At 51.4% G+C, this 24,991-nt stretch overlaps 1 protein-coding gene across 4 annotated transcripts in view; it reads left to right on the top strand.

Moving 5' to 3' along the window:
* KIRREL3 (kirre like nephrin family adhesion molecule 3) overlaps window positions 1-24,991 on the top strand; it is a 359,483-nt gene that overhangs the window by 222,111 nt on the left and 112,381 nt on the right. For 3 of the 4 annotated variants that reach the window (XM_032709606.1, XM_032709605.1, XM_032709609.1), the window contains exon 2: window positions 11,184-11,261. The exons of the other annotated variant lie outside the window; for it this stretch is intronic. In XM_032709606.1, coding sequence (XP_032565497.1) covers window positions 11,184-11,261 — 78 coding nt within the window. The remainder of the gene's footprint in view (window positions 1-11,183; window positions 11,262-24,991) is intronic. 4 annotated transcript variants of the gene reach the window in all.

Raw genomic sequence — 24,991 nt, 5'->3', positions numbered from 1 at the left:
CTTGCTGTTTGCAGGATGTGGGAGCTTTAGGCTGTCTGGCTGAAACCGAGCCATTGAAAGTAATGGGCTGGACAATCTCACCCCATTACTTTTAATGGGATCGAGGGAGTGTGTGTGGGAGCAGCGCTGGGGGAACCAGGGGAGCTGTTTTCACAGATCATCCAAGTTATGGCCAGTGCTGGGAAAGTGCCCCCCGGGCAGTGGGAGCTGAGCTGGGCAGTAAGTTAGGGGGTTTGGCAGCAGCTCTGAGCAGTGGTAGCAGGAAAGGTGCAGAAAGGCACCAATCCCACCAGGTCTTGGCATCAGCCCCGAGCAGGGCTTATTTTGGTCAAAGCACATCCCAAAGGGGGGAATTGCAGGATGTGGGAGATCCCTGCTGCTTGTGTGTGTTTTGGGCTGTGTGAGGGCAGAGGCAGGGCTCCAAGTCCTTCCCTCCTACCCATCTTACCTGTTTTACCTTCCCGCCTCTCACCTGTGCTGGTTGCACCTGTAGAGGTGGCAGAGGGATTGAACGTGGTGTGAACCACAGCATTTGTAGCTGGGCGTGGGGGCATCACTAGCAAAGTGTTTGCAGAGTGAAGATCCAGCCAGCAGGACCAGTAACACAAATTGTGAGTTTTCAGGTCAATCAAGAAGCTGAAAATGCTCTGAAAAGGGCAAGGGTTGGCCATGAGACAGGAATTCACAGGAGCAGTGATTGAGGCTGAATGCTGCAGCCTGGAGCTGATGTGGTGGGTGCTCCGTGTGCCCGCTGGACCAGGGAAGGTGAGCAGTGCTGCTGGAGCAGAGACAGCCCAGCCTGCAGCCACTGCTGGGGTGGGATACCTGCATGGCCTCACTGCCTGGCTGATGGACTCGTTTGTCATGATGGACCAAATCTGCTCCCACTGAGACAGAGGGTGTTCTGGCCAGGGCAGCAATCAGCCTCCCACAGCCTGAAATTTGCCCACTCACTTCCCTTTCTCCTGCTGCTGAGCACGGCCAGAGCCCTCCCTGCCAGTGCATTTAAAGCCTCAATGCCTCAATCAAAGCAGCTTCCTGCAGGAAGGGATGGCAATGAGGGGATTGGTTAATCCCTTAAACCTTGTGGCTTTCTCTCCCTCCATGCAAATTGGTGCCCTGTTCTTTGGGGAGGGTTGGGTTCTGTTCTGCTGCTGCCCCTTCCATCTGAGCACCACAGGCTCTTCCAGAAAGTTCTATCAGAAGGGGTGGAGCAGGGACTGCACCAAATGCATCTCCACCTGGGATTAACCTGGAATTGCTGCTCCCTTGGCCAGGTTACTCATCTGGGATGGTTTGGTGACACCCCCCTGAGGTTCCCCAAGCTGTTCAGGTGTCTCAGCTCCCATTTAGGTTGCTGGGAGGTAACTCAAATCCAGGTATCTAGGGAGGAAATGGAGACTAACCTGTGCTGTGGGTCTGACCTAAGATGACACGCTCACATCACTGGTTTTCTTCATCCTGGAGAGGAGGTGGCACAGCCTGGACTGGTCACAGCAGGTCTCCTGCCCCTTCTCACCTCGCGGGTGGGAAGGCAGCTCAAAGCGTTTTCCAAAATTGCTGAGAGTCGCCAAGGAGATGAAAAATAAAATAGAAGCTGGAGATCAGAAATGTTTTTCCCAAGGCTCAGATGCAGAAGAATAGCAGCCATGCTGTGAGGTAACCATCAAACGGGATTTAATTATCCCATACACAGGAGTGACGGCGCCTGCGAGGCTGGAGTGCAATTTCCTGGGAATAGCAGGACTGCAGGAGTCCCTGCTCTGCCCTGGGCGTGTGCTGGTGCTGCAGTGCTCTCCTGGCCTTTGGAGGGGCCTGGAGGAGCCAGGCAGTTGTCAGGGGTGTCCAGCACGGGAAGCTTTGGAGCAGCTGGACAAGGGGCTTTGTTGGATTGGAGGCAGGAGGAGCTGATGGGTCTGGGGTAGATGGGCTTGAAAGCAGCAACCACAATTCCAGGGTGAGGCAGAGGAAAGCTGCGTTCCCTGGGTGTCTCCAAGGGCATAAGTGGTTTGTGCTTCCCTTGTACAATCCTGTGTCTTCCCAGCCCTGTAAAATGGATGGCTGAGCCAGAAACACTTCCGAGGTGGGAGGTGTGAGGAGCCGTTGTGGATCAGGAGCTGGAGGTGTGACCTTTATGGTGCTGCGCTTTTATTTTTTATTATTTTTCTCTCCAGCCTGCCCACAGACTGTCAGAGCAGCGTGGGGACTTCCAGGGCTTATTGCAAAGTGTTTCCATTGCCACCTTCTCCTCCCAGTGTTACGGGATGATCCGGGTGGGGTGTGAGGCAGGCACAGCTCCTGCTTTGTGTGGATCTCCAGACCTGCTGGAAATGTGGTTCTCTGTGTGCCAGGGGAGCACAAAAAGTGTTGTTTATTCCATCAGGAGATGTTCCCAGCAGGCTGCAGGATAATGTGCTGTGTGTGAGGCTGATGGTGCTTGGATTGGGATGGGACATGCAAGGGTCGTTCAGCAGGAGTGAGGAACAGTGGAGGGGCTTTCAATGAAAGGAGAAACCCAAGTGAAATCAGGTCTTCAGGGAAAACACTTAAGGAATCAAAATATGTGGATTTTGTGTCTTTCTCCCTGTCAGTCTTGTCCTGAGCTTCTTCATTCGGGTTTTAGACCATCTTAGACACTTAACAATCCTTGCTGTTGAAAGCCCTCTTGGTTTGTAGCAGCACAGCCTGGTGCCAGTGCACTCATTGGAACTGGAGCAGGAAAGCTCAACACAGCTCAGACCATCCCACTCCATCTTCCAAACCCCCTTTCCCTGCACCCCCTGCTGTTTCACACACACTCCACCTGCTCTGGTCTCCGGGGCTTTTCCAGTCTCTAGGGTGTGTCCTCACAAAGGCATTCTGATTCCCTGGAGAGCTTGTTCCAGGGGAGGAGGTGCTGCAGAAAGGTGGGATGGGTTTCATACCTGTCCTCCACCCTTTCCTCTCCAGTAGAGTGGTGTCAATTCTCTGCTGCCTGGAGTTGAACAGGCAGCTCCTGGGTTTGGTGGGCTAGAAGAAGGTGGGTGGAGGAACTGTGGATCAGTGCCAGCACAGCCCTTGGCAGGCAGGTCCCCCAGTGACTGCACGTCGGGTCTGAGCTGCCAAGCAGAGCGTGGGGGTAGGTGACAGACAGCCCTGGGCCATCCCAGCCCTGGGCTGGAGCAGAGGGAAGCCTGGGGGAGGCAGAGCAGTCAGACAGGGAGAGGGACGAGGCTCACGCTGCCTGTTCACCTCCCCTGCCCTCGCTGTTAATGCCCCAGTGGACACGAGGAGCTCCATGGAATCCATGGAGCTGTGTCAGCAGCCACTGGAGTGAGACCAGGACAGATGTGCCCATCACCTGCTTGTCCTGCCCTGTCCTTGTCCCCTGCCACCTCCTCGGGGTCTGCCAACGTGGTCTTGTCAGCTGAGGTCTCCTGGTGGGACGGTGTGGATGGTGATGTGTCCTGGGGAAGTGCCAAGGAGAGGCTGGAGGGTGCATGGGGAGGTGCTTTGCCATTGCTTAACTTTCCCTGGAAGGCTTGTTCCTGACCTTCCTGCAGTGACAGATGCGTTTGAGGCCCGAATGGAGCAGCAGATAGGATGGAAACACAGATTAATTCCCCGGGAAGCCCTGGCAGGGCAGGGCAGAGCCACCAGCCCATTAGTTGGCCACAGCCCCACTGACCAGGGCAGGGGTCTCACAGGGAGGCTCCGAGGGCCAGGGCTGCAGCAAACCCAGGAGCTGCAGGAGCTCTGAGCTGAGCAAGGTGAAAGTGGCCACGGGATGGCAGGTCCTGAAAAATACTCTAAAAATCATGGATCTGAGGGCAAATGCCTGAGCTGCACCTGCCGTGAGATTGTCCAAGGAAATGCTGACCCTGCCAGGGCAGAGCCTTTGGAAGTGGGGGGTGGAAGGAGCAAGTGCAACCCAAAGTCCCAGAGGACTGTTTCTTGGGAATCCTGCCCAAGGGTTTGGGATCATGGGCAGCCCCACCGGCCTTTCCTGATGCCTGGATGCACTTTTGTGCAGAGGATGTGGAAGCCTCTGGCTGTGTTGGGTGTCTGACCCAGCTCTCATCAGTGCAAACTGGAGTGGGTTTGATAGTTTCATAGTTGATAGTAGTGAAGAAAACAGTTTCTACATAACCTTTTATTTGTTTTTCTTTCAAATAAAACCCTGTGTGGAAGTTAAGACTTTTACAGCAGAAAATACAAGGAAAAATACCTGTTTTCTGGACGTGAGTGCAGTTAAGCTCTGGAACTTGCTGCCCCAAGACCTTAGCAGAGCATTCTGGTTTATTTGACCAGTGTAAATGCATTTCTGTGCATACAAAGGTGTGAAAGCCATTTATGTGAGAAGCTCCAAGGAGTGACAGCCACCTTACCCTGGGGTGAACTGTTTGTCCTCCTGCAGCTCCATCAGATTTCTTTACTTCAGGGAAAGGAAAAAAATAATCCAAAGTATGAGTGGATTTGAGCTTTGTGAGGGTTTTTTTTCCCTTGTCAGATGCTCCCCAAACTGGACATGTTTGTGAGAGGCTCAGAAAAAGTGCACCAGCCATAGAGGGCTGGGGAGGAGAGTGGGGAATACAGGCAGGTTCAGCACTGAACTTTGGGGACCAAAGGCTCTGTGTTGCCACCAGAGACAAAAAACCTCTTCAAAACACTCCAGTGCTGAGTTACAACTTGGAGGTGCCTCTTTTCCCTTCATTAGCCAGGAAACACAGGGATGTCATTCTCCTTGCTCAGCAGCACGAATCCCTCTTCTTTCTTTCCCTTTCTGCCAGTCGTGTGTCCTGCTAAGAAGCAACTTTTAATTGTCTGGTACCAGGGCAGAGCTTGTTCCTGAGGAGAGCTGCCTCCTGCCTGTTTCTCTGCTCTTGCCCTTGAAGCTTCTGGAGATGGTGCCTTTCAAGGCATTTTGGATTCCAGGGTACTGTGATATTCCAAGGCCTGTCCAAAGTTGTTTGTCCCAGAGAACCTCCTCCTGTGTTGTGGATGGCTCTGTTTTTTCACTGAGTTGAAAGAGGCTCTCTGAAAATAAGCACACCCAAGTGTTCCTGTCTTTTTCCATGATGGTTTTCAAACTGAAAGAATGTTTGATAGAAGTTTTAGGGACCCTTCAGCACCAGAAATTCCCCTTAGGGAAAGCAGTAGTACCACTGGCTGTGGGTTTTGACCCAAAAGAACATTTGGCAAAAGTTTCAAGGACCCTCCAGACCTTCTGCACCAGAAATTCCCCTTGGGGACGACATCACCAGGGCAGGTTTGTTCTGGTGGTGCTGCTGCTCCCAAGCTGCAGGGATGTGACTCTCCAGGGGTGTTTAAGGCAAATTTAGGTCTTTACAGAGGTTCTACACAGGGTTTCAATTTTGGGGAGTTTTCCTTCACCGTGCAAAGTTGAGCTGATCTCTCCAAGGTGGTCTTCACCCTGTGCAGCCCCAAGACAGGAGACTTGGGAGCGACAGAGTCTTCAACCTGAACTGGCTCCTGAATGGGGGACCATTTTCCACAAGCCTTGCTGTGTGTCCTTCTCTCTTTCCAGGTCTTTGGGCCTGGAATAGCCAGTTGTGTTTTCCATCTCGGAGCAATGAGCTGGCAAACACCTCTGCTCCATCTGTTTTCCTTCATTGATGGATTCTTTAAAGGCAGATTGTGGTCCCACGGGGACACACTCAACTAATCCTCTGCTTTTAAGATTTTATTTGTGCAATAAATGGATGACAAGGTGGTTTGCGAGTACATAATACAATAAATGGGTTTATAAATGCAACTTTTCTGCAGAGCACTGTAGAATAAAATACAATATCACTACGGCATTTAACACTGATCTCTGGTTCATTCATATTTCAAACAGTAATGTGCCCATTTTCTCATGTGGGAAGCCTCTTAGGTTTTTTAGTACATTTTTATAAATTAACCAGGCACAGATTTAATAATAATGTGCATTTGTATGGCTTTTTCCATCTCTGAGGATCTTGGATTGCTCTCAGCCTTAACGGTGTAATACAGACATTACGTGCCCAAGGATCTGTTTGCTCTCTGCCAAAATGCAGCAGGAGTTTGGATTGCTCAGGAATGTTATGGATGCAAATGAGATGGAGGGAGGAAGCTTTAACCCAGCACTCAGGGCAGGACAGCTTGGAGGGGAAGGTGCTTCGTGGGTGCCCAGAGCAAAGTCCTCTGAAGAAGAGGCCGTGGAGATCTTTAGGAAACCTCCAGGAGAAAAGCAAGGTGGTTACTGAGAAACCAGGAGGCTGGGAAATGAAGAAAATGCTCCTTCACGCATTTCCTGTAACTTTTGGGATGCAGCATCCCCAGACATGGTGAAGCCAAGGGCAGGGAAGGCCTTGGGAGAGCAGGCTTTTCTGTCCAGGTGTGCCTTTTTAATAAGATCTCCAGCAACAGGCAACTGGATCCATCAGGACAGCAACTGGATCCATCAGGACAGCAACTGGATCCATCAGGACAGGAAAACTCTGAGCAGAAGGATGAGGTTTCTTGATCAAAGTGTGTAAAGTGACCAAAATCTCTTCAATTTGTGACGTAGGATTTTCTCCTCTCACCTTTCCTGGCCAACTTAGGAAGGTGTTGAGCTTCTTTCCTCGGAGGCTTTAGTGCTCTTTGAAGAGTTCCCAGCCAAGTTCTTTGCTTCTGGGATCCCCAGGTGAGACGAGGCTTTTCCAACCCTCAGCCTTTCCCAGTTCCCATGTTTTGGTGTCTCTGACACCAGGATATCTGTCATGAAGGTTGTTCTTTCCCCATCCTGGAAAGAAAAAGTGTAAAGTTAAACTCATGCAACTGGACAAGAGTATTTACAGGTAGCAAATTGCTGTCACTGTAAAAGGAAAACATGAGAAAATGGAAACGTGATATTTATGTTAATACAAAGTTTTAAAAATTTAATTTAAGAGACCAGCTGTTTCTGCTTCTCTTGTAAGAGCTTAATTGGTATATAATAGCATAGTTAATTAAATACAAATCAATAGTTTAAACCAGCTAATTGATATTTAATATGTATGGGAAAATATAACTTAGTTGTAATATCATTAACTCAATATTAAATAAGCAATGGAATTGCAATTATGCCTTTACAATGATTGTAAAGTTTATCGTTCTTTAATAAACTTGCAATTAGACAGGGTGAGCTGAAAAATTATTAAACAGGTATTATTGGGCTATTAAACATTTATTATCATTCCTGGTGGGATACAGCTACACAATAGTAGACATTATGACTATGTTAATAAACCCTTATTACTGCTCTGCAGCTTTAGCCTTTAGTGCCCCGGTGATCAGAAACCTCCTTCCCTTCCTGAGCAGAGCAATTGCCTTGGAATTGAGTGAGGAAATCCCAAACACTGGGAGAAACCAGGAAAAAGGAGGAGGATTCCACAGTTTGGGCCAGTGCTGGGAGATCATTATTCCAAAACAAACTTTCACCTCGATTTCCCAGCCTGAAGATTTGTTTCCCGAAGACCCTGAGCTCTTGTTTCTTTAAATTGGCTTTTGCTTCGTTGTCACTGGCAATGTGTGGTTTTAACTTGGTTCTGATTTGTCTGATGAGTGGCTCTTGTGCCAGTTTGAAGTTTTATTCCTGAAGGTTCCTCTGAGTGAGTCAAAAACAGGGCCCTGCCGTGTGTTTTCCAACCAGGATCCTTGAGCTCCCACTTCTTCACAGTGCCTGGGATGGTAAACTTCAGGTGAAAGTAGTTTTGCCCCACTGAGAAAATTCAATTGCTATTGCAAGGCAATGGATGGGATTGTTTTGGGAGAGTGGGGGATACGTATGGGTTAAAATATTGTGTTTTCAGTAAAATATTGTGTTTTCGGTGGTGTCTCAGCAGCCCCCCTAAAGCCAAGACATTTAAAATGCTGGGTACCTGCTTAAATATTTTAGCTTTAGGTAGCCACTAAAAGCCATGAAATGGTGAGACATCCTCAGGCAGCAGAGTAATCTTGAAGTATTTTACCTTTTAAAGGCGCTCTCAAGTATTTAAAGGTGCCTTTAGCTATAAAGATTTTTGCATGTTCTCACAAATTTATGGTATGAATTATTATAATGCAGTGCTTTTGTACAGCTCCTTTCATCATGGGATATCAAAGTGGTTTATAAGTGTTAATTATAGCACCCCTCGGGGAGGCAAGTGGGAAATAGGCACCCACACCAGTGTGTGTTGATCCAGGCTCCAGATGGGTAATAACCCACATTTCAGCTGCATCCAGCACGTGGGGCTCAGCCCTGAGCCTCTCTCCCTGCTCTGAGGGCTCAGCTGGGACTGGGACTCTTGGGTAGCTCAGTCACTGCCTTGGCCAGAGCCCCACGACCTCCTTTTGGGAGCATTTTGTTCCCTGCAATGGGAAGGTGAGACCTGGACACGGGAGTGGTGGGACAGTCACCCCCTCCCCCCAGGGACACTGGAGCTGCTGCTGCCTCCATGGATGCTGTGCTCGGGATGCTCGGGGGCCCCCAGTGTTAGGAGGACCTGGAGCTGCTGGAGCAGGTCCAGAGGAGGCCACAGAGATGCTCCAAGGGCTGGAGCCCCTCTGCTCTGGAGCCAGGCTGGGAGAGCTGGGGGGGTTCACTTGGAGAGGAGAAGGCTCTGGGGAGACCTGAAAGCCCCTTGCAGGGCCTAAAGGGGCTCCAGAAGAGCTGGAGAGGGACTGGGGACAAGGGATGAAGGGACAGGAAAAGGGGGAATGGCTTCCCACTGCCAGAGGCTGCCCCATCCCTGGAAGTGTCCAAGGCCAGGTTAGGTGGGGCTTGGAGCAACCTGGTCTGGCAGAAGGTGTCCCTGCCCATGGCAGGGGGTTGGAACAAGATGAGCTTTAAGGTCCCTTCCAACCCAAACCGTTCCATGATTCTGTGCTCCTGATGGTGTTTGTGGCCCTGGGCCATGGAGGGCGTGGCAGCCCCTGCAGTGCCAGCTCTGTGTCAGGCACAGCACCCACAGCCAGGCCCACGAGTGCAGGGCTCAGTCAGCCAGAGGAATTCTGGCTTGCTCGACTCCTCTGTGGGCTGTGCTGCCCCGTGTGGCACTAATCTAATCGTGTTGGTTTAATTACACTTTGATACCTTGGTGCTGGTTGAAGGCTCAATAGTGATCAATGGGGTTTTGTTTTCCTATCAATGAGGACATAAAGGTTCTCACCTGCTTTGCTGGCTCGGCACAACGGCCCCGGGGGCTCTGGGCAGGTCACAGCTCCTGCCACATGCACAGGGATTGTCTGTCCCCCACAGCAACCCTGCAGCCCTGTATGGAAACCCCACCCCACAGCCAGCAAGGTCTGATGGATTCCAGTTATCAGACAGATGAGGGAGGTGACCTGTGCTGGGTGTCCTTCAGCTAAACCAGGGCTGAGGGAGGTGACCTGTGCTGGGTGTCCTTCAGCTAAACCAGGGCTGAGGGAGGTGACCTGTGCTGGGTGTCCTTCAGCTAAACCAGGGCTGAGGGAGGTGACCTGTGCTGGGTGTCCTGCTAAACCAGCAGCTCTTTGCAGTCAGGAGTGTTGGGGGCATCCAACACTCTGCAAGGGGACCCCTTTCTTAGTGTGTTTGTGGTTGTGGACTTTGTGCAGGTCACAGTAGATCTTGTCACCTCTGTCCTGCAGAGCAAGAGGGCTGCTTTCCACTCATTGCCCCTTCCTGTTGATTAGGACTCTGATTCAAGACACCACTGAGAGTTCTGATAATTGGTTCATCTGTCCTGACTCGTCTAATCTTTAGACATTTTTAGATCAGAGTTAGTCGCCGCCCTTTATGGCCAAAAGGTGAGTTGCAAGCCCTTCAAAGTGACCCTGGTAGGTGAAGTGAGTCACTTTGTGGACGTGCCTGTTTCTCCCCAGGGCAAGGTGCATTTAGGGAAGCAATTACATTCCAGCTTACTCTGAGCTAAGACTTACTTTGCTGAAATTACACGATTTATGTTGGTTAGATGCTGCTGTCCTCCCTGCTGGAAGCCTTAGGACCAGGAGCTGTTGGTCCTTAGCCTCCTGCAAGGTGGGATCCTTTTAATGTTAGAGAAAGCACTTTAACTAGTCCTGCGTGTACCCTGAGTGTCCTGGGGTCCAAAGAAATCTGGTTTTTTCTGGGTTTAGGCTCAAATTCTTCCTCATCCTGTGCTCAAGAGGAGGCTGTAACCACTCCACTGGGATGCCATGGCAGTGAGCACTGTTAGAGAGGGATGCTGTCTGTCTGGGTCTGTACCCATGTCACCCTGGGTGTCTCCCATGACACTGCACATCCCATCACGCCGCAGTGAGCGACGCCCCTCTTCCTCTGGGCTCAGTCCCCACCTGCCATTCAACCCCAAGTTTGCATCGTGGCACTAATGCCAAGGCTGCCAGGCAGCTCTTGCTCTGCTCTACAGCCACCTCTGTGCTCTCCATCCTCCTGCTTCGCTGCCTTCCCCTCGCGCGTGCGACACGACTTCCCGGCGCTCCTTCCCCGGCTCTGCACAGTCCGCAGCCACATTAAGTAAACATCAAAGGGGCTTTGATCAGCAGGGCTCTGCAGAGCACAGAAGCCCCCGAGGAGCTCTGCAGGTCCACAGGCAGCAGCGGGGACACGGTACCTTAATTTTCTGCGCTGTGACACAGGAGAATTTGTTTGAAGAACGAGAGCTCTGAGCGGCGCGCGGGGAGAGCGCGTGCGCAGCCGCTTCTGGAAAACCCACGCTCACATCTCTCTCCCTCTCTGTTTGTTACCAGGAGTCAAAAAGCCCCATTAAGAAATCAAGGCATCAAAGGCATGTGGCTCCTCAGACTCTGGCACTCTGCTGCTCATGGGGTCACTTGCTTGCTTCTAAAGAGCAAGATTCCTCAGGCCAGACTTATCTTCCCTCCCGAGGGCCATTTTCTGTTTTGCTTTGCTGCCCACTAAGGGAGAGAAGGATCAAAGAGTCCATATTGTCGCAACACGCTGCTGTGGAGGAAGATGCAGCTCATTCCCTCACTTGGAATAGAGGAGTGATTGAGAAACAGGCATGGGAGGGGTTGGTGACCCTCCTGTCTCTCGACACACTGGCTTGGGAGCCCAGCAAAGCTCAGCCCAGTGAGGCTGACCAAAGAGTTCAGTTCCATGCCCACCTCGCTGGTACTTTACCTGAATGGTGTCTCCAGCAGGATTTGGTCCCTGCAGCATTCCCGGGAGCTGCTCTTGTCCCCAGCCTGGCCTAACACCACGCTCTCTTCTCTTGCAGAACTGGGGCTCCCAGGAAGAGGATGCTGCCTAGTCCTGGGGTTCATGTACAAGGAGAAGTACCGCAGGATGACTGAAGGTGAGCAGTTCCCTCACCTTCTCTTCCTCCTCCTCTTCAGCCATCTCATTGCCAGGGTTGTCCCTGCTAGGGACGATCCACGTTCTTGTTCACACTGAGGAGAAAATCCTGCTTTCCCTTTGATCTGTGGAGCATCTTAGTAGGCATGGATGAGGGAAGTCCCCTGTGTGAAGCTACAAGAGAAGAGCAGAAGCTTAGTGGTTCCATACATCCAAAATCCACTGTCTTTTCCTTTGGAAAGGATTTGTCATATGGGAAGCTCTTTCAGCAATTGCTGCATCTACTCTTTTTGTTCTAGTTGGGTGGTAGTGCCTCACCACGACGCTTCCAGAATCCCTCTTTCCAGTGGCTTTGCACCCCTCAGAGGCATCATTCCATTGCTCATCAAACTCCTGCTAAAATTTCCCTGTTTTATATTCTAGTCATTCCCCGAGTACTTTATGAGCATTGATTAATCCATAGAAATATCATAAATAATTATGAAGCGTAATAACTAAACAAAAACTATTTATGCTCGGAAGAAGTGGCATCCCTGCTTCTGGCAGCTTCTGTTCCTGGAGCAAACCCTGGCACAGCAGCTTCTGATTAATGCTGGGTGAGAGCAGGACCACAGATCCCAGAGCCCTGGGAGATGGGAGGGTCTCCAGGATGTGTCAAGAAGCGTTTGGCTGCTGGGAGGCCACTCTGGGAACCACAGACTTGACCCAAGTGTGGATTTAACCCTTTTGGGGGCTTAGAGTGGAAATAATGTAGACAAAGAGTGTGATTTCTTGCCCTACTGCACTTTGTTTTCTGGAAACATCCACGGTCAGGCTGGATGAGGCTCTGAGTAACATGGTCAAGAGGAAGGTGTCCCTGCACATTGCAGGGGGATTGGACCAGATGAGCTTGAAAGATTCATTCCAACTCAAACCATTCCATGATTCCTTTTCCCTGTGGGATGGCGAATCACCAGCAGATAGCCATGGATGTGTCTGCTCTCACAGGAAGCCTTGTCTTCCTGAGAGCAAAAGGTGAGTTTGTTTCCATGGAGTAAAACTCTTGGAGAGGCAAGTTTATGGCTCAAATATCAGTTAGAAGATCAAAGGTTCCTTCACATTCCCGAGAGCCCTGATACTGAGCTGATAACATGGGGAAAGTACTTCACAAGGCTTCACCTCCTGCTTGTTAATTACCACATGCTCTTTAAACATTGATTAGAGGATGTTTTTAACTGGAAGGAGCCGTCCCCTGGGAGGTGGGATGGCAGAGTCTCGTCCGAGCGCTGTGAGAAGGTGCAGTTTCTCTCTCTCTCAGCACCTTCCTGTCCCTCAAGCCCCTTGGAGAGGCTGCCCATGGCTGTGCCCAGATGGGCACCCTGGGGATGCTCACAGGGTGTCCATGAGCTGGCAGGACGCTCCTTGGATCCTGCCAATCCTTTGGGATCACTCTGGTTCCCCAGTGCATTCAAAGCCTACGACGTGAGCCCCCCTTTCAGGCTGAGCGGGGCTTTGTGTGGGGAGAACAAAGGAACATGAAAGGCCAAAAGTAAAGCTTTTGTGTGGGAAAGGGAACAAAGTGTTCCTGCCTGACTGCAGCCAGTTTCTGGCCCCTGCAGGCTGCAGGGCCATTATGTTTAAAGGTACAATCTGCCAAAAAACAAAAGTCAGGGGGATTTCCATGGCTACAAAGACCACCCAGGACTTGTGTTTTCACTCGAAGAGGCTCTGGATGACAATTGCAGACCTGCAGCCTCCCGGGTTTTTGGTGGATTGCAGTGCAGACCCACAGCCTCCCGGGTTTTTGGTGGATTGCAGTGCAGACCCACAGCCTGTGTGTGAGCTGGGGTGGGGTCAGGTGGCTGGTCACCTACAGAGGTACCACGAAGGAATTACCTGCCCAAGGTGCCTGAGCTGGCCTCCTGGAAACAGTTCCCTTGTAAGGATGAGGACAGAGACCAATTCTCTTGTATTTTTGCCAAGGAAGAGCTTTTTCTCCCTTTAATTGTGTGATGGTGCTAATGAACAGCCCTATTAATGATTGCAAGGGAGCTGAAGGAGCTGAAAGCACAGCTAGGGAGTGGGGCAGTGGGATAATTGTGAGGTGTGGGGTCTTCATGCTAGTGGAAATGGGTAATTACAGGGATCATTAGAACCTTGCTGTCACTCAGTGGAGACATCTACAAAATCACTTGTAGGCAGAGAAGCACAAGAGGACTTAGAGGCCTTGGAAGTGTGGAGGAAACACTTCGTGGTGGGAAATCACTTCTTAGGTTGGATATGAGGAAAAGGTTCTTCCCCCAAAGGGTGGTTGGGCACTGCCCAGGCTCCCCAGGGCAGTGGGCACAGCCCCAAGGCTGCCAGAGCTCCAGGAGCATTTGGACAATGCTCTCAGGGACAGGATGGGGTTGTTGGGGTGTCCTGTGAAGAGCCAAGAGTTGGACTCAGTGATCCTGTGGGTTCCTTCCAGCTCAGGATATTTTACAGTTCTATGGAAGTGTTTCTCTTGGCTGTCCCCATGAAGAAGATCCAGGCTGGAACTCTTGCAGACCAGCCTGGCAACCTCTCCCAGTGGGGCAAAATAAATGTTGTGGGTTAGAGATGCTCTGTGAACATGCCCAGAGAGGGTCTTTGGTGACATTATGTTATTTGTTCTCCAGCTGGCAGGGGATGGGTGTCCATCAGCCCAGCTGAGAGCAGATGTGGCTCTTCCAGCTGAGCTGGACTCCACGGCGAGGAGCCAAAATCAGTGTCCGTGAACTTGCCTCTGTCCATTTTAGTTCCATCAGTCCCTCATGTCAGTGTGTATCAGTGTCTGTGTAGTGAACAGACTGGTCTGGGTGTGGTGTTGGTGCCTCTCCCAGCTGTCAGGGACCAGCAGCCTGGGCTGCTGCCACCCTTGCTGGTGATGGGCACAGCAAACCCGACTGGGGGCTCTACTGCCCCACACTGGGTGTGACCACCTCCTGCTTTATTGCTTCTGTGAGACCCACACCGGGAAAAGTGCTGGATTTGGTGATGAAATTGGGGTGTATTTGGCTGGAGAGCAGTAAGGTGTTGCTCCAGCATGGCTGTTCTATGCTTATCCTTTCACTGGGATTGATGATGGGCTCATCTGAGTGCTGGGCTCATGGTTTGGTGTGTGCTGGGCTCACATTTGGTATGTGTTGGGCTCAGTTTGGTGTGTGTTGTTTGCATGGTTTGGAGTGTGCTGTGCCTGTGGTTTGGTGTGTGCTGTTCTCACAGTCTGATGTGTGCTGGGCTCATGGTTTGGTGTGTGCTGGGCTCATGGTTTGGTGTGTGCTGGGCTCATGGTTTGGTGTGTGCTGGGCTCACATCTGGTGTGTGCTGTGCTCATAGTTTCGTGTGTGCTGGGCTCAAATTTGGTGTGTGCTGTGCTTGTGGTTTGGTGTGTGCTGGGCTCACACTTGGTGTGTGCTGGGCTCACAGTTTGGTGTGTGCTGGGTTCACATTTGGTGTGTGCTGGGCTCAGTTTGGTGTGTGGTGGGAGCTGTTGGGTGAAATTAGGCTGGTGACAGTTGTAGACAGAGGGAGAGGCAGAGCTGTCTGCAATGACGGCCTTGCAATAAAGACACTTTGGAGTTAATCCTCCACCATCTGTCTTCATTCTGCTAATAACCCACTCAATCAGCTGCTGCAGACTGTTTGTTAACATTCAGAAACAGATACATAATGAGGAGCAGGGAGCTGTTTGCTGAGGAGGGGCTGCATTCCTCCCTGGGAAGGGCTCTCCCGTGGCCCTGAGGGTGGATCAGCGGAGCCGTGGATGTGAGCTGGATGTCCCAAGGCATGTGCCACATGGAGGTGATGCTGGGGCTGACAGTGATTCGAGTTATCCTGCTCTCCCCAGGGCTTGTGCTGCCCTGACTCAAGGTGATTTTGAAGTAGAAAGGTGTTATGTATGAGTTGGGTCGCCTCTAGTCCACCAAGAACAAGGATCTTGAACAACCTGGAAAATTTGGGCTTGTTTTTCTGTTTCCACTTCTTCCCATGCAGTTCCCTTCCCAAGGGCAGGCGAGGGGTGTGCTGGAATATCTCTCTCTGCTCTCCTGTCATTTGGTCCCTGCCTGTCCATAGTTGCAGGTCCCAGGCTGGGTTGCTCCTCTCTCCTCCACGGTGTTCCAGGCAGGAATTCAGACGTCGATCTCACTCCTGTGATTTTTCTTCTTCTCTCCTGCCTTTGACTGCTTGCCAGATCTAACTCGAGTCATTAGCAAGCGTCACTGCAGCAATTATGGCACTTTTTGGCTGCCATTCATAAAGGTACTAAAGGGAATGATTTAAGTACTGAGAGATGTCAGCCCTCACCTTCCCCACCTGTTCCCGCCAGCCTGGCTGCTGGAAGGTGCCTCCAACCATCTCCCTGCACTCAGGGCAGCTCCCTTCCTTCCTCTGACCTCCCTTTCCAGGCACTTGGCTGGCTCTTGGTGGGTGACACCCCTGTGGGATGGACACAGCTCGTGGAGGGGAAGGGGGGGTTTCATCCTCGTGCCCTAAGTTGGGTGGTGAAAGCAGGCATGGCTGGGAAAAGGGACAGAAGGACTTGGTGCAGCATCTTCCCCCTGGACCAGCTCATGGTTGATGCTGTGTGCTCAGGGAAGGACAATCCCCCCTCTTCAGATGGATGCAAACACTGGCTGGTGTGCCAGGAGAGAGAGCCTGGTGTGCCAGGAGAGAGAGCCTGGTGTGCCAGGAGAGCCTGGTGCCACAGTTCTCTCTGGCAGCAGCCCCGCTCCCCATTCCTGCTGTGGCTGGATCTGCAGTCAGGGTGTCTCCACTCACTGCACAAAGCACAGCAGGACCAGCAGCCAGTGCTGCAGAGCTGCAGCTCCACACAGCAACCAGGGCTCTGCCTTCAGTGGGAGAGGGTGAGCTCGGCAGGTGGGATTTGCTGGGAAATGGCTGCAGGATTCTGCTCAGGAAAGGGCTGCCCCAATCCCAGGGGGACATTTTGCTTCAAAGGCCACGTGGGGCTGTTAGGCAGCGTGAGGGAAACCCTCAGTTTTAGGAGTGGACTTGAAAGATTTGCAGTCTGAGCTCAAACCTCGCCTTGACTCGTCTGTTCTGAAGGTTTGGGGTCTTATTTAAGGGTGCTGGGACTGATGCAAAGCTCTGCTGTCTCTCGTTCAGAGAATTATAGAAAGTTAAGGGCTGGAAGGGACTGAAAGATCACCTATTCCCAAGCCCCTGTGCCATGGGCAGGAACACCTCCCACTAGACCAGGTCTCTCAAAGCTTTATCCAGTCCATCCTTGAACACTGCCAGGGTTGGGCCACCCACAGCTCTCAGTTCCAGTATCTCATTACCCTCACAGTGTAGAATTCCTTCTTAATATCCAGCCTGAATTTCCCGTGTTTAAGTTTGTACCCATCCCGCCTTGTTCTGTCACTCCAGTTCCTGATGAATAATCCCTCTCTGGCTTCCTTGCAGCCCCTTCAGATCCTGGAAGGTGCTGTGAGGTCTCCACACAACATTCTCTCCTCCAGGCTGAACAGGTTCAGCCTATCTCTAGTCTGCAGAGGGGTTTGGGTTCTGCTAGACACAGGCAAGGAATTGTGTATGCATATGAAAGCTGGGTTTATGGCTTATAATTATCTCTTACCCATCCTTAGAATAATTATAGCTCCTCCATTATTAATAACTGGAATTCCAGTCCTTGTCATAGATCACAAAATGGAGAGGAAGCTCAACCCAGGGTTTGCATAATGCACCTTGGTCTAAATTGAGTAATTGGTAAAACAGTGAAAATCGTCCGTTTTTCCCCCATTCCTTGGTGCTGGAATTAGTGAGATATTAGTGCAATTAGCCAGTGCTTCCATTTGAGGCTGCAATCATTTGGTTTGCAATTTAGAATAAATGTAAAAGCCCACTTGTGCTTCCAAAAGGATTATTTGTCCTGTTTAAAAGTATCTAATGGGGTGCCTGTCATCTAAGCAAGATACATTTGACCCATTTCAATTTGTTTCCCTTTTAATCTGCTATCTGTTTTCCTGGATCTTTTTTTAATAAAAACATAAAGAAGAAGTGGGCGAGAGAGACCAAAGAGGGAGAGAATAGAAGCCTTATAGATCTGGAGTTTATCATAAGCCAAAGTAACTCGAAATCAAGGCTGTTAAACTGCAGAAGGCAATAAAAAGAAAACACTATTTGGAGATCGTTTAAAGGGCCGAGTGGCTTGTCAATGAAAGGTTGCTCTATTCCACTGCTTCTTAATAGCTTCTCCCAGGCAATAGGCAGCTCCTGCAGGAGCCAAGGTCCTTCTGCAGCAGCTCTGCTGCGGGGGAAGCCCCGGGGGTTGGAGCTGGGCAGCGGTGCCAAGGTGGGGGAAATCCAATACCAAGGAAGGCAGAGAGCAGAGGAGGAAAGGAGATGGGTTGAAATGCCAAGCTGAGTTCAAGTTTTAAAGCATGTCCTAAAAATATTTATTCCAGCATTTAATCCTGTGTTTCCTGGTAGGCACAGAGGGTGAACGCACTGCTTCTGTGTCCAGTTCAGGCACAGAATGACAGAATGGGTTGGAAGGGACCTTAAAACTCATCCAATTCCACCCCCTGCCATGGGCAGGGACACCTCCCACTAGCCCAGGTTGCTCCAAGCCCCATCCAACCTGGCCTTGGACACTTCCAGGGATTCAGGGGCAGCCACAGCTCCTCTGGGAAACCTGTGCCACAGCTTATAACCATCACAGGGAAAAATTTCTTCCCAATATCCCATCTATCCCTGCCCTCTGGCAGTGGGAAGCCATTCCCTGTGTCCTGTCCCTTGTCCCCAGTCCCTCTCCAGCTCTCCTGGAGCCCCTTTAGGCACTGGAAGGGGCTCTCAGGTCTCCCTGGAGCCTTCTCTTCTCCCGGTGAACCCCCCCAGCTCTCCCAGCCTGGCTCCAGAGCAGAGGGGCTCCAGCCCTGGAGCATCTCTGTGGCCTCCTCTGGACTTGCTCCATCAGCTCCACATCCTTTTTATGTCCCACTCTGTGTCAACCATCCTACTGTGCCCTGCCACTTCTCCAGCACAGAACATTCTTACTGTGCCTTTCCCTCCCAGAGCCTGAGCATCCTTTCTCCAACAGGCTGTTCCCAGCTCCTCTCTCTGTCAGGGCCTGTCTTACTGCCTGGAGAGAAACCAGCTGGGGCTCTGGGATGGAGTCCCTGCTGTTTTGGAGACAAATGGCCTGTTCAGAGAAGCTGGCTGTGCCTCTGCTCCAAATGTCTCTGCTTGACCCCCCCTTCTGCTTCCCACCATAGTTCAAACTGGGTTCAGTGAACCCTTCCTGCCAGGAAAGGTGTGATTAGAGCGTGGCACTGAGGTACAGTGGCGTATTTGTGCCACCCATTAGCAGCCCAGCGAGGCAATCGCTGCCTCAGAATTACTTGGATTTATGGGAACACTTAATCTGGATCTTGCAAGTGACTTTTACATCTGCAGCAACACAGGCTGAGCATGAATCTTCCTCAGCCTCAAGGATAAATTGGAGCCAGTCCCTCCTGTCCCTGTGAAAAGCGACCTTTCTGCTCATATTGATGCCAACAGCCTTAGTGCTGCTGGAGAAGCTCAAACTTCACTTGGTTCTCTGGCCTGACAGTGGAAAGAGTCTGTTTTTAGGGACCAGACCTGTGACATGTCACTTGGTTTAGCTCGAGCAGCCTCCCTGTGCACACAGTGGAACTCAGCAGCCCATAAGCAGCTCCAACACCTTCTCCAGCATCCCAACATCTTCCCACAGCTTTGCCCTCTGGGGCTTTGCATCATTTCTGCACCCTGGGAGTGGGATTTGTGCTGAGCTGTGCTCCAAGCCCCAGGATCCCTGGCACAAACTCTCCTGGGACCCGCAGTGGGGGTGGGTCTGTTGTTAGCTGATGGTGGGAGCTTTGCATTGCTGACTCTGCTGTCACCCCAAGAAATGGGCCATCCCCATGGGGGCTCTGGGGTGGGGAAGCTCTGCTCACCCCCAGCATTGTCACTCATGTCTTCCTGCACAGACACCATCAATTGATCAGGAACACACCATCAATTGATATGGGGCACACCATCACCATTGATCAGGGGCAGCATCTCTCTGAAAGCTGCATCGAGCCTTTTGTTCTTTACCTGTCAAAGGCCTTGGGAAGGAGCTGGCAGTGGATGGAGTTGTTAAGGATGTGTTGTTATCTCAGAGGTCTCGTTGGTATTTCCCTGATGTTTTGTGTGTCTGAGCTGAACGGGGCAGGGATGAAGTGAAACCTGGAGAACCACCCTCCAAGCTGCCTCTTTGTCTGGTGCCAAGGGGAGGCTTTGCCTGGGTTGGGTCAGCTGGAAAGTTGGGTAAGAGGCAGGACCTCACTGCTGAGAGCCGGGTCCTGGCTGGTGCATCACCCACATTCCTGAGGATGCTGCCAAGGGAAGGATCCTGAGTGCTCTGCCCTTCATTCTGCCCAACTTACTGTGCCCTCTGCCCCTTTGGAGGGGAGGAGCAGAGTTTCACCTGTGATGTTCCAGTTGTCTGCAGCAGCTGTAGTGCAGCTGAACAACTCTCTGGCCATAAATCTGATCCAAAGCTGGGGAGTTTTACAGTAACGGTGTTGTTGTAGCAGTTAATGGTCTAAGGGTATAATTTTATCTATTGATTTGAGTAGCAGTCCCCTGTGCAAAGCTACTGCTGCGAGGTCTTAAATAAATGAATTCAATCCTTCCTCACTCTCAGAGTACTGGCACCAGGCACTCCAGGAGCTGCTTCTCTGGCTGTGCAGCCTGCAGGGGTGTGTGGGAGAACCTGGGAGCGTGTGGAATCTGTGCTCTGTCCCTTTGCAGGGAATGGGGGGCCTACTAAAGACACTTCAGGAGTCTTAGGCTGTAAAGGGACTCTTCACAGGGGTGTGTAAGTGGTAGAACAAGGGGGAATGGCCTAAAGCTGAAGGAGGGCAGGGTTCAATGGAATACTGGGAAGGAATTCTTGGCTGTGAGGGTGGGGAGGCTCTGGCACAGGTTGCCCAGAGAAGCTGTGGCTGCCCCATCCCTGGAAGTGTCCAAGGCCAGGTTGGATGTTGGAGCAACCTGGTCTAGTGGAAGGTGTCCCTGCCCATGGCAGGGGATCTGGAAAATGATGAGTTTTAGGATCCCTTCCAACCCAAACCATTCTGGGTTTCTATGATTTATATGCATGGATCAATATCTAGGGTGGGATGTAGATTATCTCAGCTACTTGAATTCCACTGCCTTTGCCATTCCCCTTTAGGTTCCTCACTGGCATTGGAATGGGATGTGCACCTAAGGAACATGGCAAAGCTGTTGGGGAAAACTTGTCCTGTAAAAGGCACCTGGAAACAGGCAGAGACAAGTTTTTGTACTTCACCTTGCCACAGCTGCCTGGCCATCTTTTGGTGCTCCTGCCTCTGTGGGGCTTGGGCTGGTTTATTTTTAATCAGGAGGTGAAGGTACAGGAATGACAGGAGGTGTGAGGCTTCTCCCTGGGGATGGCAGCTCTGGTTTCTCATCTCCACGCTGCTCCAGGCTGAGTTTCCCTGGGAGTGTGTGTATCTGTTGATAGTTTTCCCCTCTCTGCAGAGCCTCTGCAGCCTGGGGGTCTGTTATTTAGTTTTCCTCCCACCGTGTCCTTAGGGACTCTGCCAGAGAAGCTGCTGGAAGCAGTGTTTGATTAGTGATACCAGTCACACTGCTGACAGAGAATCATGGAATTGTTTGGGTTGGAAAAGACCTCAAAGATCATTGAGTCCAGCCATTAACCCAGACTGCCAGACCACCACTAAAGGACGTGGTGTCCACCAGACCAGAGCCTGGACGTGCAGATCTGGCTCTGCCACCGAGTCAGGTGCTGCTGATGCTGTAAACCCCCCTGGCAGGGACAAGATAACATGGCTGTGTGGAAGCCTCCAGCTCTCAAAGTGTCTGGAAGCCACTGCTTCCAAGAAAACAGTCCAGACTTTGACGAGGAAAGGGGCAGGAGTGTGACAGCACATCCCTACCCAAGGCTGGAGTAAAGAAGATCATCTCCTGTGCCATTTTGGGGGGCAGCCCTGGGGCACAGGCACTGCCCTGCGGTGCTGCTTCCTACCCAGGGTGCAAGGGGACACCAGGTCTGCTCCTGCCTGGTCTGGATCTCCAACCTCCCTCTCCTGGAGGCAGACACAAGCTTCCTGCAGGCAGAGATGGTTTGGAGCTTCCCAGCCTGGAGCAATGAAGCAGTACAGAGTTCCTGTCACTTAAAATATCAATTAAAACCTCTGCAGCCTTGTCAGTGCCACCCTGAGACACGTGCTGGGGATGGACAAACAGCCAGGCTGGCCATGGAATGGCTCTCAAGCCAGCAGCAGTAAAACTGCTGTGCAGCTGTGAGCAGAAAGCTGCTGTGGCTGGAGCACTTCCAGCCCAGTCCAGGCTGTGGGGTGGGAGCTGAGACTGGTGTGATGATGAAACCCTGTGGTGTCACAGGCTCAGGGGACCCTGTGCCTTTGGTGTGCTGGGAAAAGGCTTAAATAACTCATTTTGAAGCTCCATCCCCCCCGGGTGTCCCTGTGTGTCACACAGCACCCTCTCTGCAGCCCCAGCCCGTGAGATGAAGCTCCTCTCTGATGGGAGCAGGGCGAGGCAGCTCCAGTTCACTGCTGTGATGACAAAATGGGATGAAATTGTGTGTTTCAGGCCAGCAAAATGATCCTGTTCCCATTCCTCAATGAAGTGGGATTTGACACTGCAAAACACCCAGAAACTGTGTTTGAGCTGACTTGTTTTTAAACCTTTCTAAAAATCCTTCCTTATCATAAGGAAATAGGGAACTATTGTTGGGAAATATCTATCTGAATGCTGCAGGTCCTGCTTTTCTTTTTTTTCTGCCCGAGTTATTTGCTGCATCTGGCCAAACCTGCCATCTGTGTTCACTCAGGGTGATTGAAGGCCATCAGCAGCCTTCAGGTTGAGGCTGATGAAGATGGAAGGAACAGGCACGGTCAAAAACCTGCGGGATTAGGTAGGAATCATGTGTGAGGGGGAGTGTGAGGTGAATTCCCTGGCCCAGGCAGACAGTGTAATGATTATTTAGCACCCGAGGCTGTTAACACAAACCTTCAGAAAGCAAAGAACTTCAGCCACAAACCTTATCAGTTCCCTCCAGTGCAGCACCAACCTCGGGCCGGTATCTCCCTGTCCTTTTACACCCAGTATTTGCTCCCATGGGTGTTTACTCCCCTCTAAATGTATTAACAGAGCTAATCTTAAAGCACATCCAGAGATACAACTTGAGATGGATTTTTTTTTTTCCCCTTTAACAGAGATGAAGCTTTTATATAGACGGGGGAAAAGAGAAGGGAAGTGAAATGTTCAGTGACTAATGATCCTCATCAATATTCATGAGAGTCGGTATGCATTCCGAGATTTAAAATAAAGGAAGAAAGAGAGAAAGGCATTGACTGCTTTAGAAAGCTAAATGAAATATTTAGGTTGACCTGGAGATAAGTATGCTGGGTCTTGTTGCCATCAGCTTAGACCAGTGTTCAATCCTAGAGCTTTCAAAGGGGGAGGGGCCGATGGATTTTTCTGGAGATGGCACTGCAGGGAAGGGCTGGGGTGGGCTCACATGGCAGCAGAAGCCTTCAGCTGAGGGTCATGCTGGGCTTGCTGCTGCAAAAATGGGGGAGGGAAGCGATTCCTGCCCCAGGAACCTGCACCCCGAGGCAGCCAGAGCAGGGGTGTGGAATCACAGCGAGGGGGGTTGTCCACAGCCAAGGAGCAGCCAGGCTGGGATGGGCCATGGGCTGTCCCACGGGAGTTCTAGGTCATACCATCCTCCAAGAGCTGCTGTCCTGGGCATTCCCTGCAGCAAAGCTGGTCTGTTTGGGAAGGAAATGGCCCCAGGTGGCAGCTTGGAGGGCGCAGGGGGCACTGATGGATGTAAGGGTGCCTGATGAGAACCTCCCTTCCTCCAGCTACAAACATCTGTGGATAGTGGGGGAGCTGATTTGCTGTTGTGGGAGGTATCTGTCTATTTATTGTGCTGTTTCCACCTGTTTTCCTTCTTTCTCTCCCATCCTGCCTCTGTTTCCCTCCCTGCCCCCAGAAAATCACTCCAGCTGTACCTAACTTGAAGGTGAAATTTTAAACACCTCCAAATACTTTCAAATAGATGGGTGAACCTTGATCCTTTCCATTTCATTCTTTTGTTAGCTGGGTGGGAGGAGAAGGAAAGGCTCTGCAGAGAAAATACCTGAAGTGTGTTTGTGTCAGGACGTAGCTCTGGATGTGCAGCAGTGACAGTGGAGGATGGAGAGAATATCAGGATCTTAATAACCAGATTTAAGAGCAGAAAGAGCACACCAGGCCTGGAAGAAAGGCTTGCCCCACCTCCTGCATGTGTCCTCTTCTAAATCTTTTTCCTTTCTCCTTCTGCAAGTTGTCCTTGTCTCCCTCCCCTTTGGAGGCTGCTCCTTTTCATTTCCAAGCCATCCCTTCCCTCCTCCAAGTGACAGCTGTCCCACCCCTGCCGGGGTCCTTTGCCCTTGAGACCATCTCTGATCTGTGCCCTGATAGAAGGGCCCAGTATTGACTTTGGCTGCAGCTTCATTAAGAGGCACCTCATTTGTCAACTTGTTTGTTCCTTGGTGCTTGGGAGACTCGGCCCCTCCGAGCCACGGCAGCATTCCAGAGTTAACTCCCTCCTCAAGGGTTGCCAGCAAGGTCGTTGCAGGTGGCCCTGCACAGCTCTCTCCTCCTCATTAATCGATGTCACTGAGGTTTTCAGCGAGGTTGGATCCCTCAGTGGGAGACCTGCCCGGGCTCCAGGTGCTGCAAGAGGCAGGGGGCAGGGTGGGAGTTAATCCCTGGGGCTCCCGGATGGAAAGGCACAGAGGTCCTGTCTGCTCACAGGGAGCTTGGACATGAGGTCTTGGATGAGCTCACGTGGTGAGATCCCTGCAGGTTCTCTGGGATTGTGAGGAATGAAGAAGAATTTCACTTGTCAGTTGTCATCAGGTAACACATCTGCCACTGATGGCTCCTGGTTCTAGTCCAGCTGGTCAGAGGAGGTTTGACTAAATAAGTTTCCCAGGCTTTCTCGCATTCCTAGTGTTTGGTGAATAATGCACTGACAGGGGTTTGCTTGGAGTGTTTGACCTCTCCAGGAATCACCTCCCTGTGCCACACATCCCCAGGGCTGGACCTCAGCTGGTGGCAGGGCACAGCCACGGCCCAGGCTCCATCTGCTGCTCCTCTGAGTATTTTGGGGGAAACAATCTTTCCCTACAATTACATGAAGTTACTGAAACCCTAGACATTATGGTTCTTGGGGTTGTTCAGGGATTTGGAAAGGGTTCACACAACAGCCTTGGGAAGCAGACAGGTTCCTGGCAATGCAGGAGGATCAGAGAATCAAAGAATGATAGAATGGTTTGATTTGGAAGGGACCTTAAAGCTCATTATGTTCCAACCCCTTGCTGTGGACAGGGACATCTTCCACTATCCCAGGTTGCTCCAACATCCAACCTGGCCTTGGACACTTCCAGGGATCCAGAGGCAGCCACAGCTTCTCTGGGCAACCTGTGCCAGGGCCTCACTGCCCTCAAAGGGAACAATTTCTCCCCAATATCCCATCTATCCCTGCCCTCTGGCACTGGGAAGCCATTCCCCCTTGTCCTCTCCCTCCGTCCCTTGTCCCAAGTCCCTCTCCAGCTCTCCTGGACCCCTTTAGGCCCTGGAAGGGGCTCTCAGGTCTCCCTGGAGCCTTCTCTTCTCCAGGTGAACAGGGGACAA

Source organism: Chiroxiphia lanceolata, chromosome 23 (assembly GCF_009829145.1).
Source record: "Chiroxiphia lanceolata isolate bChiLan1 chromosome 23, bChiLan1.pri, whole genome shotgun sequence".
Lineage (NCBI taxonomy): Eukaryota > Metazoa > Chordata > Aves > Passeriformes > Pipridae > Chiroxiphia > Chiroxiphia lanceolata.
Note: the sequence above shows the minus strand (reverse complement) of the source record. Positions and strands in the feature narration are given on the sequence as shown.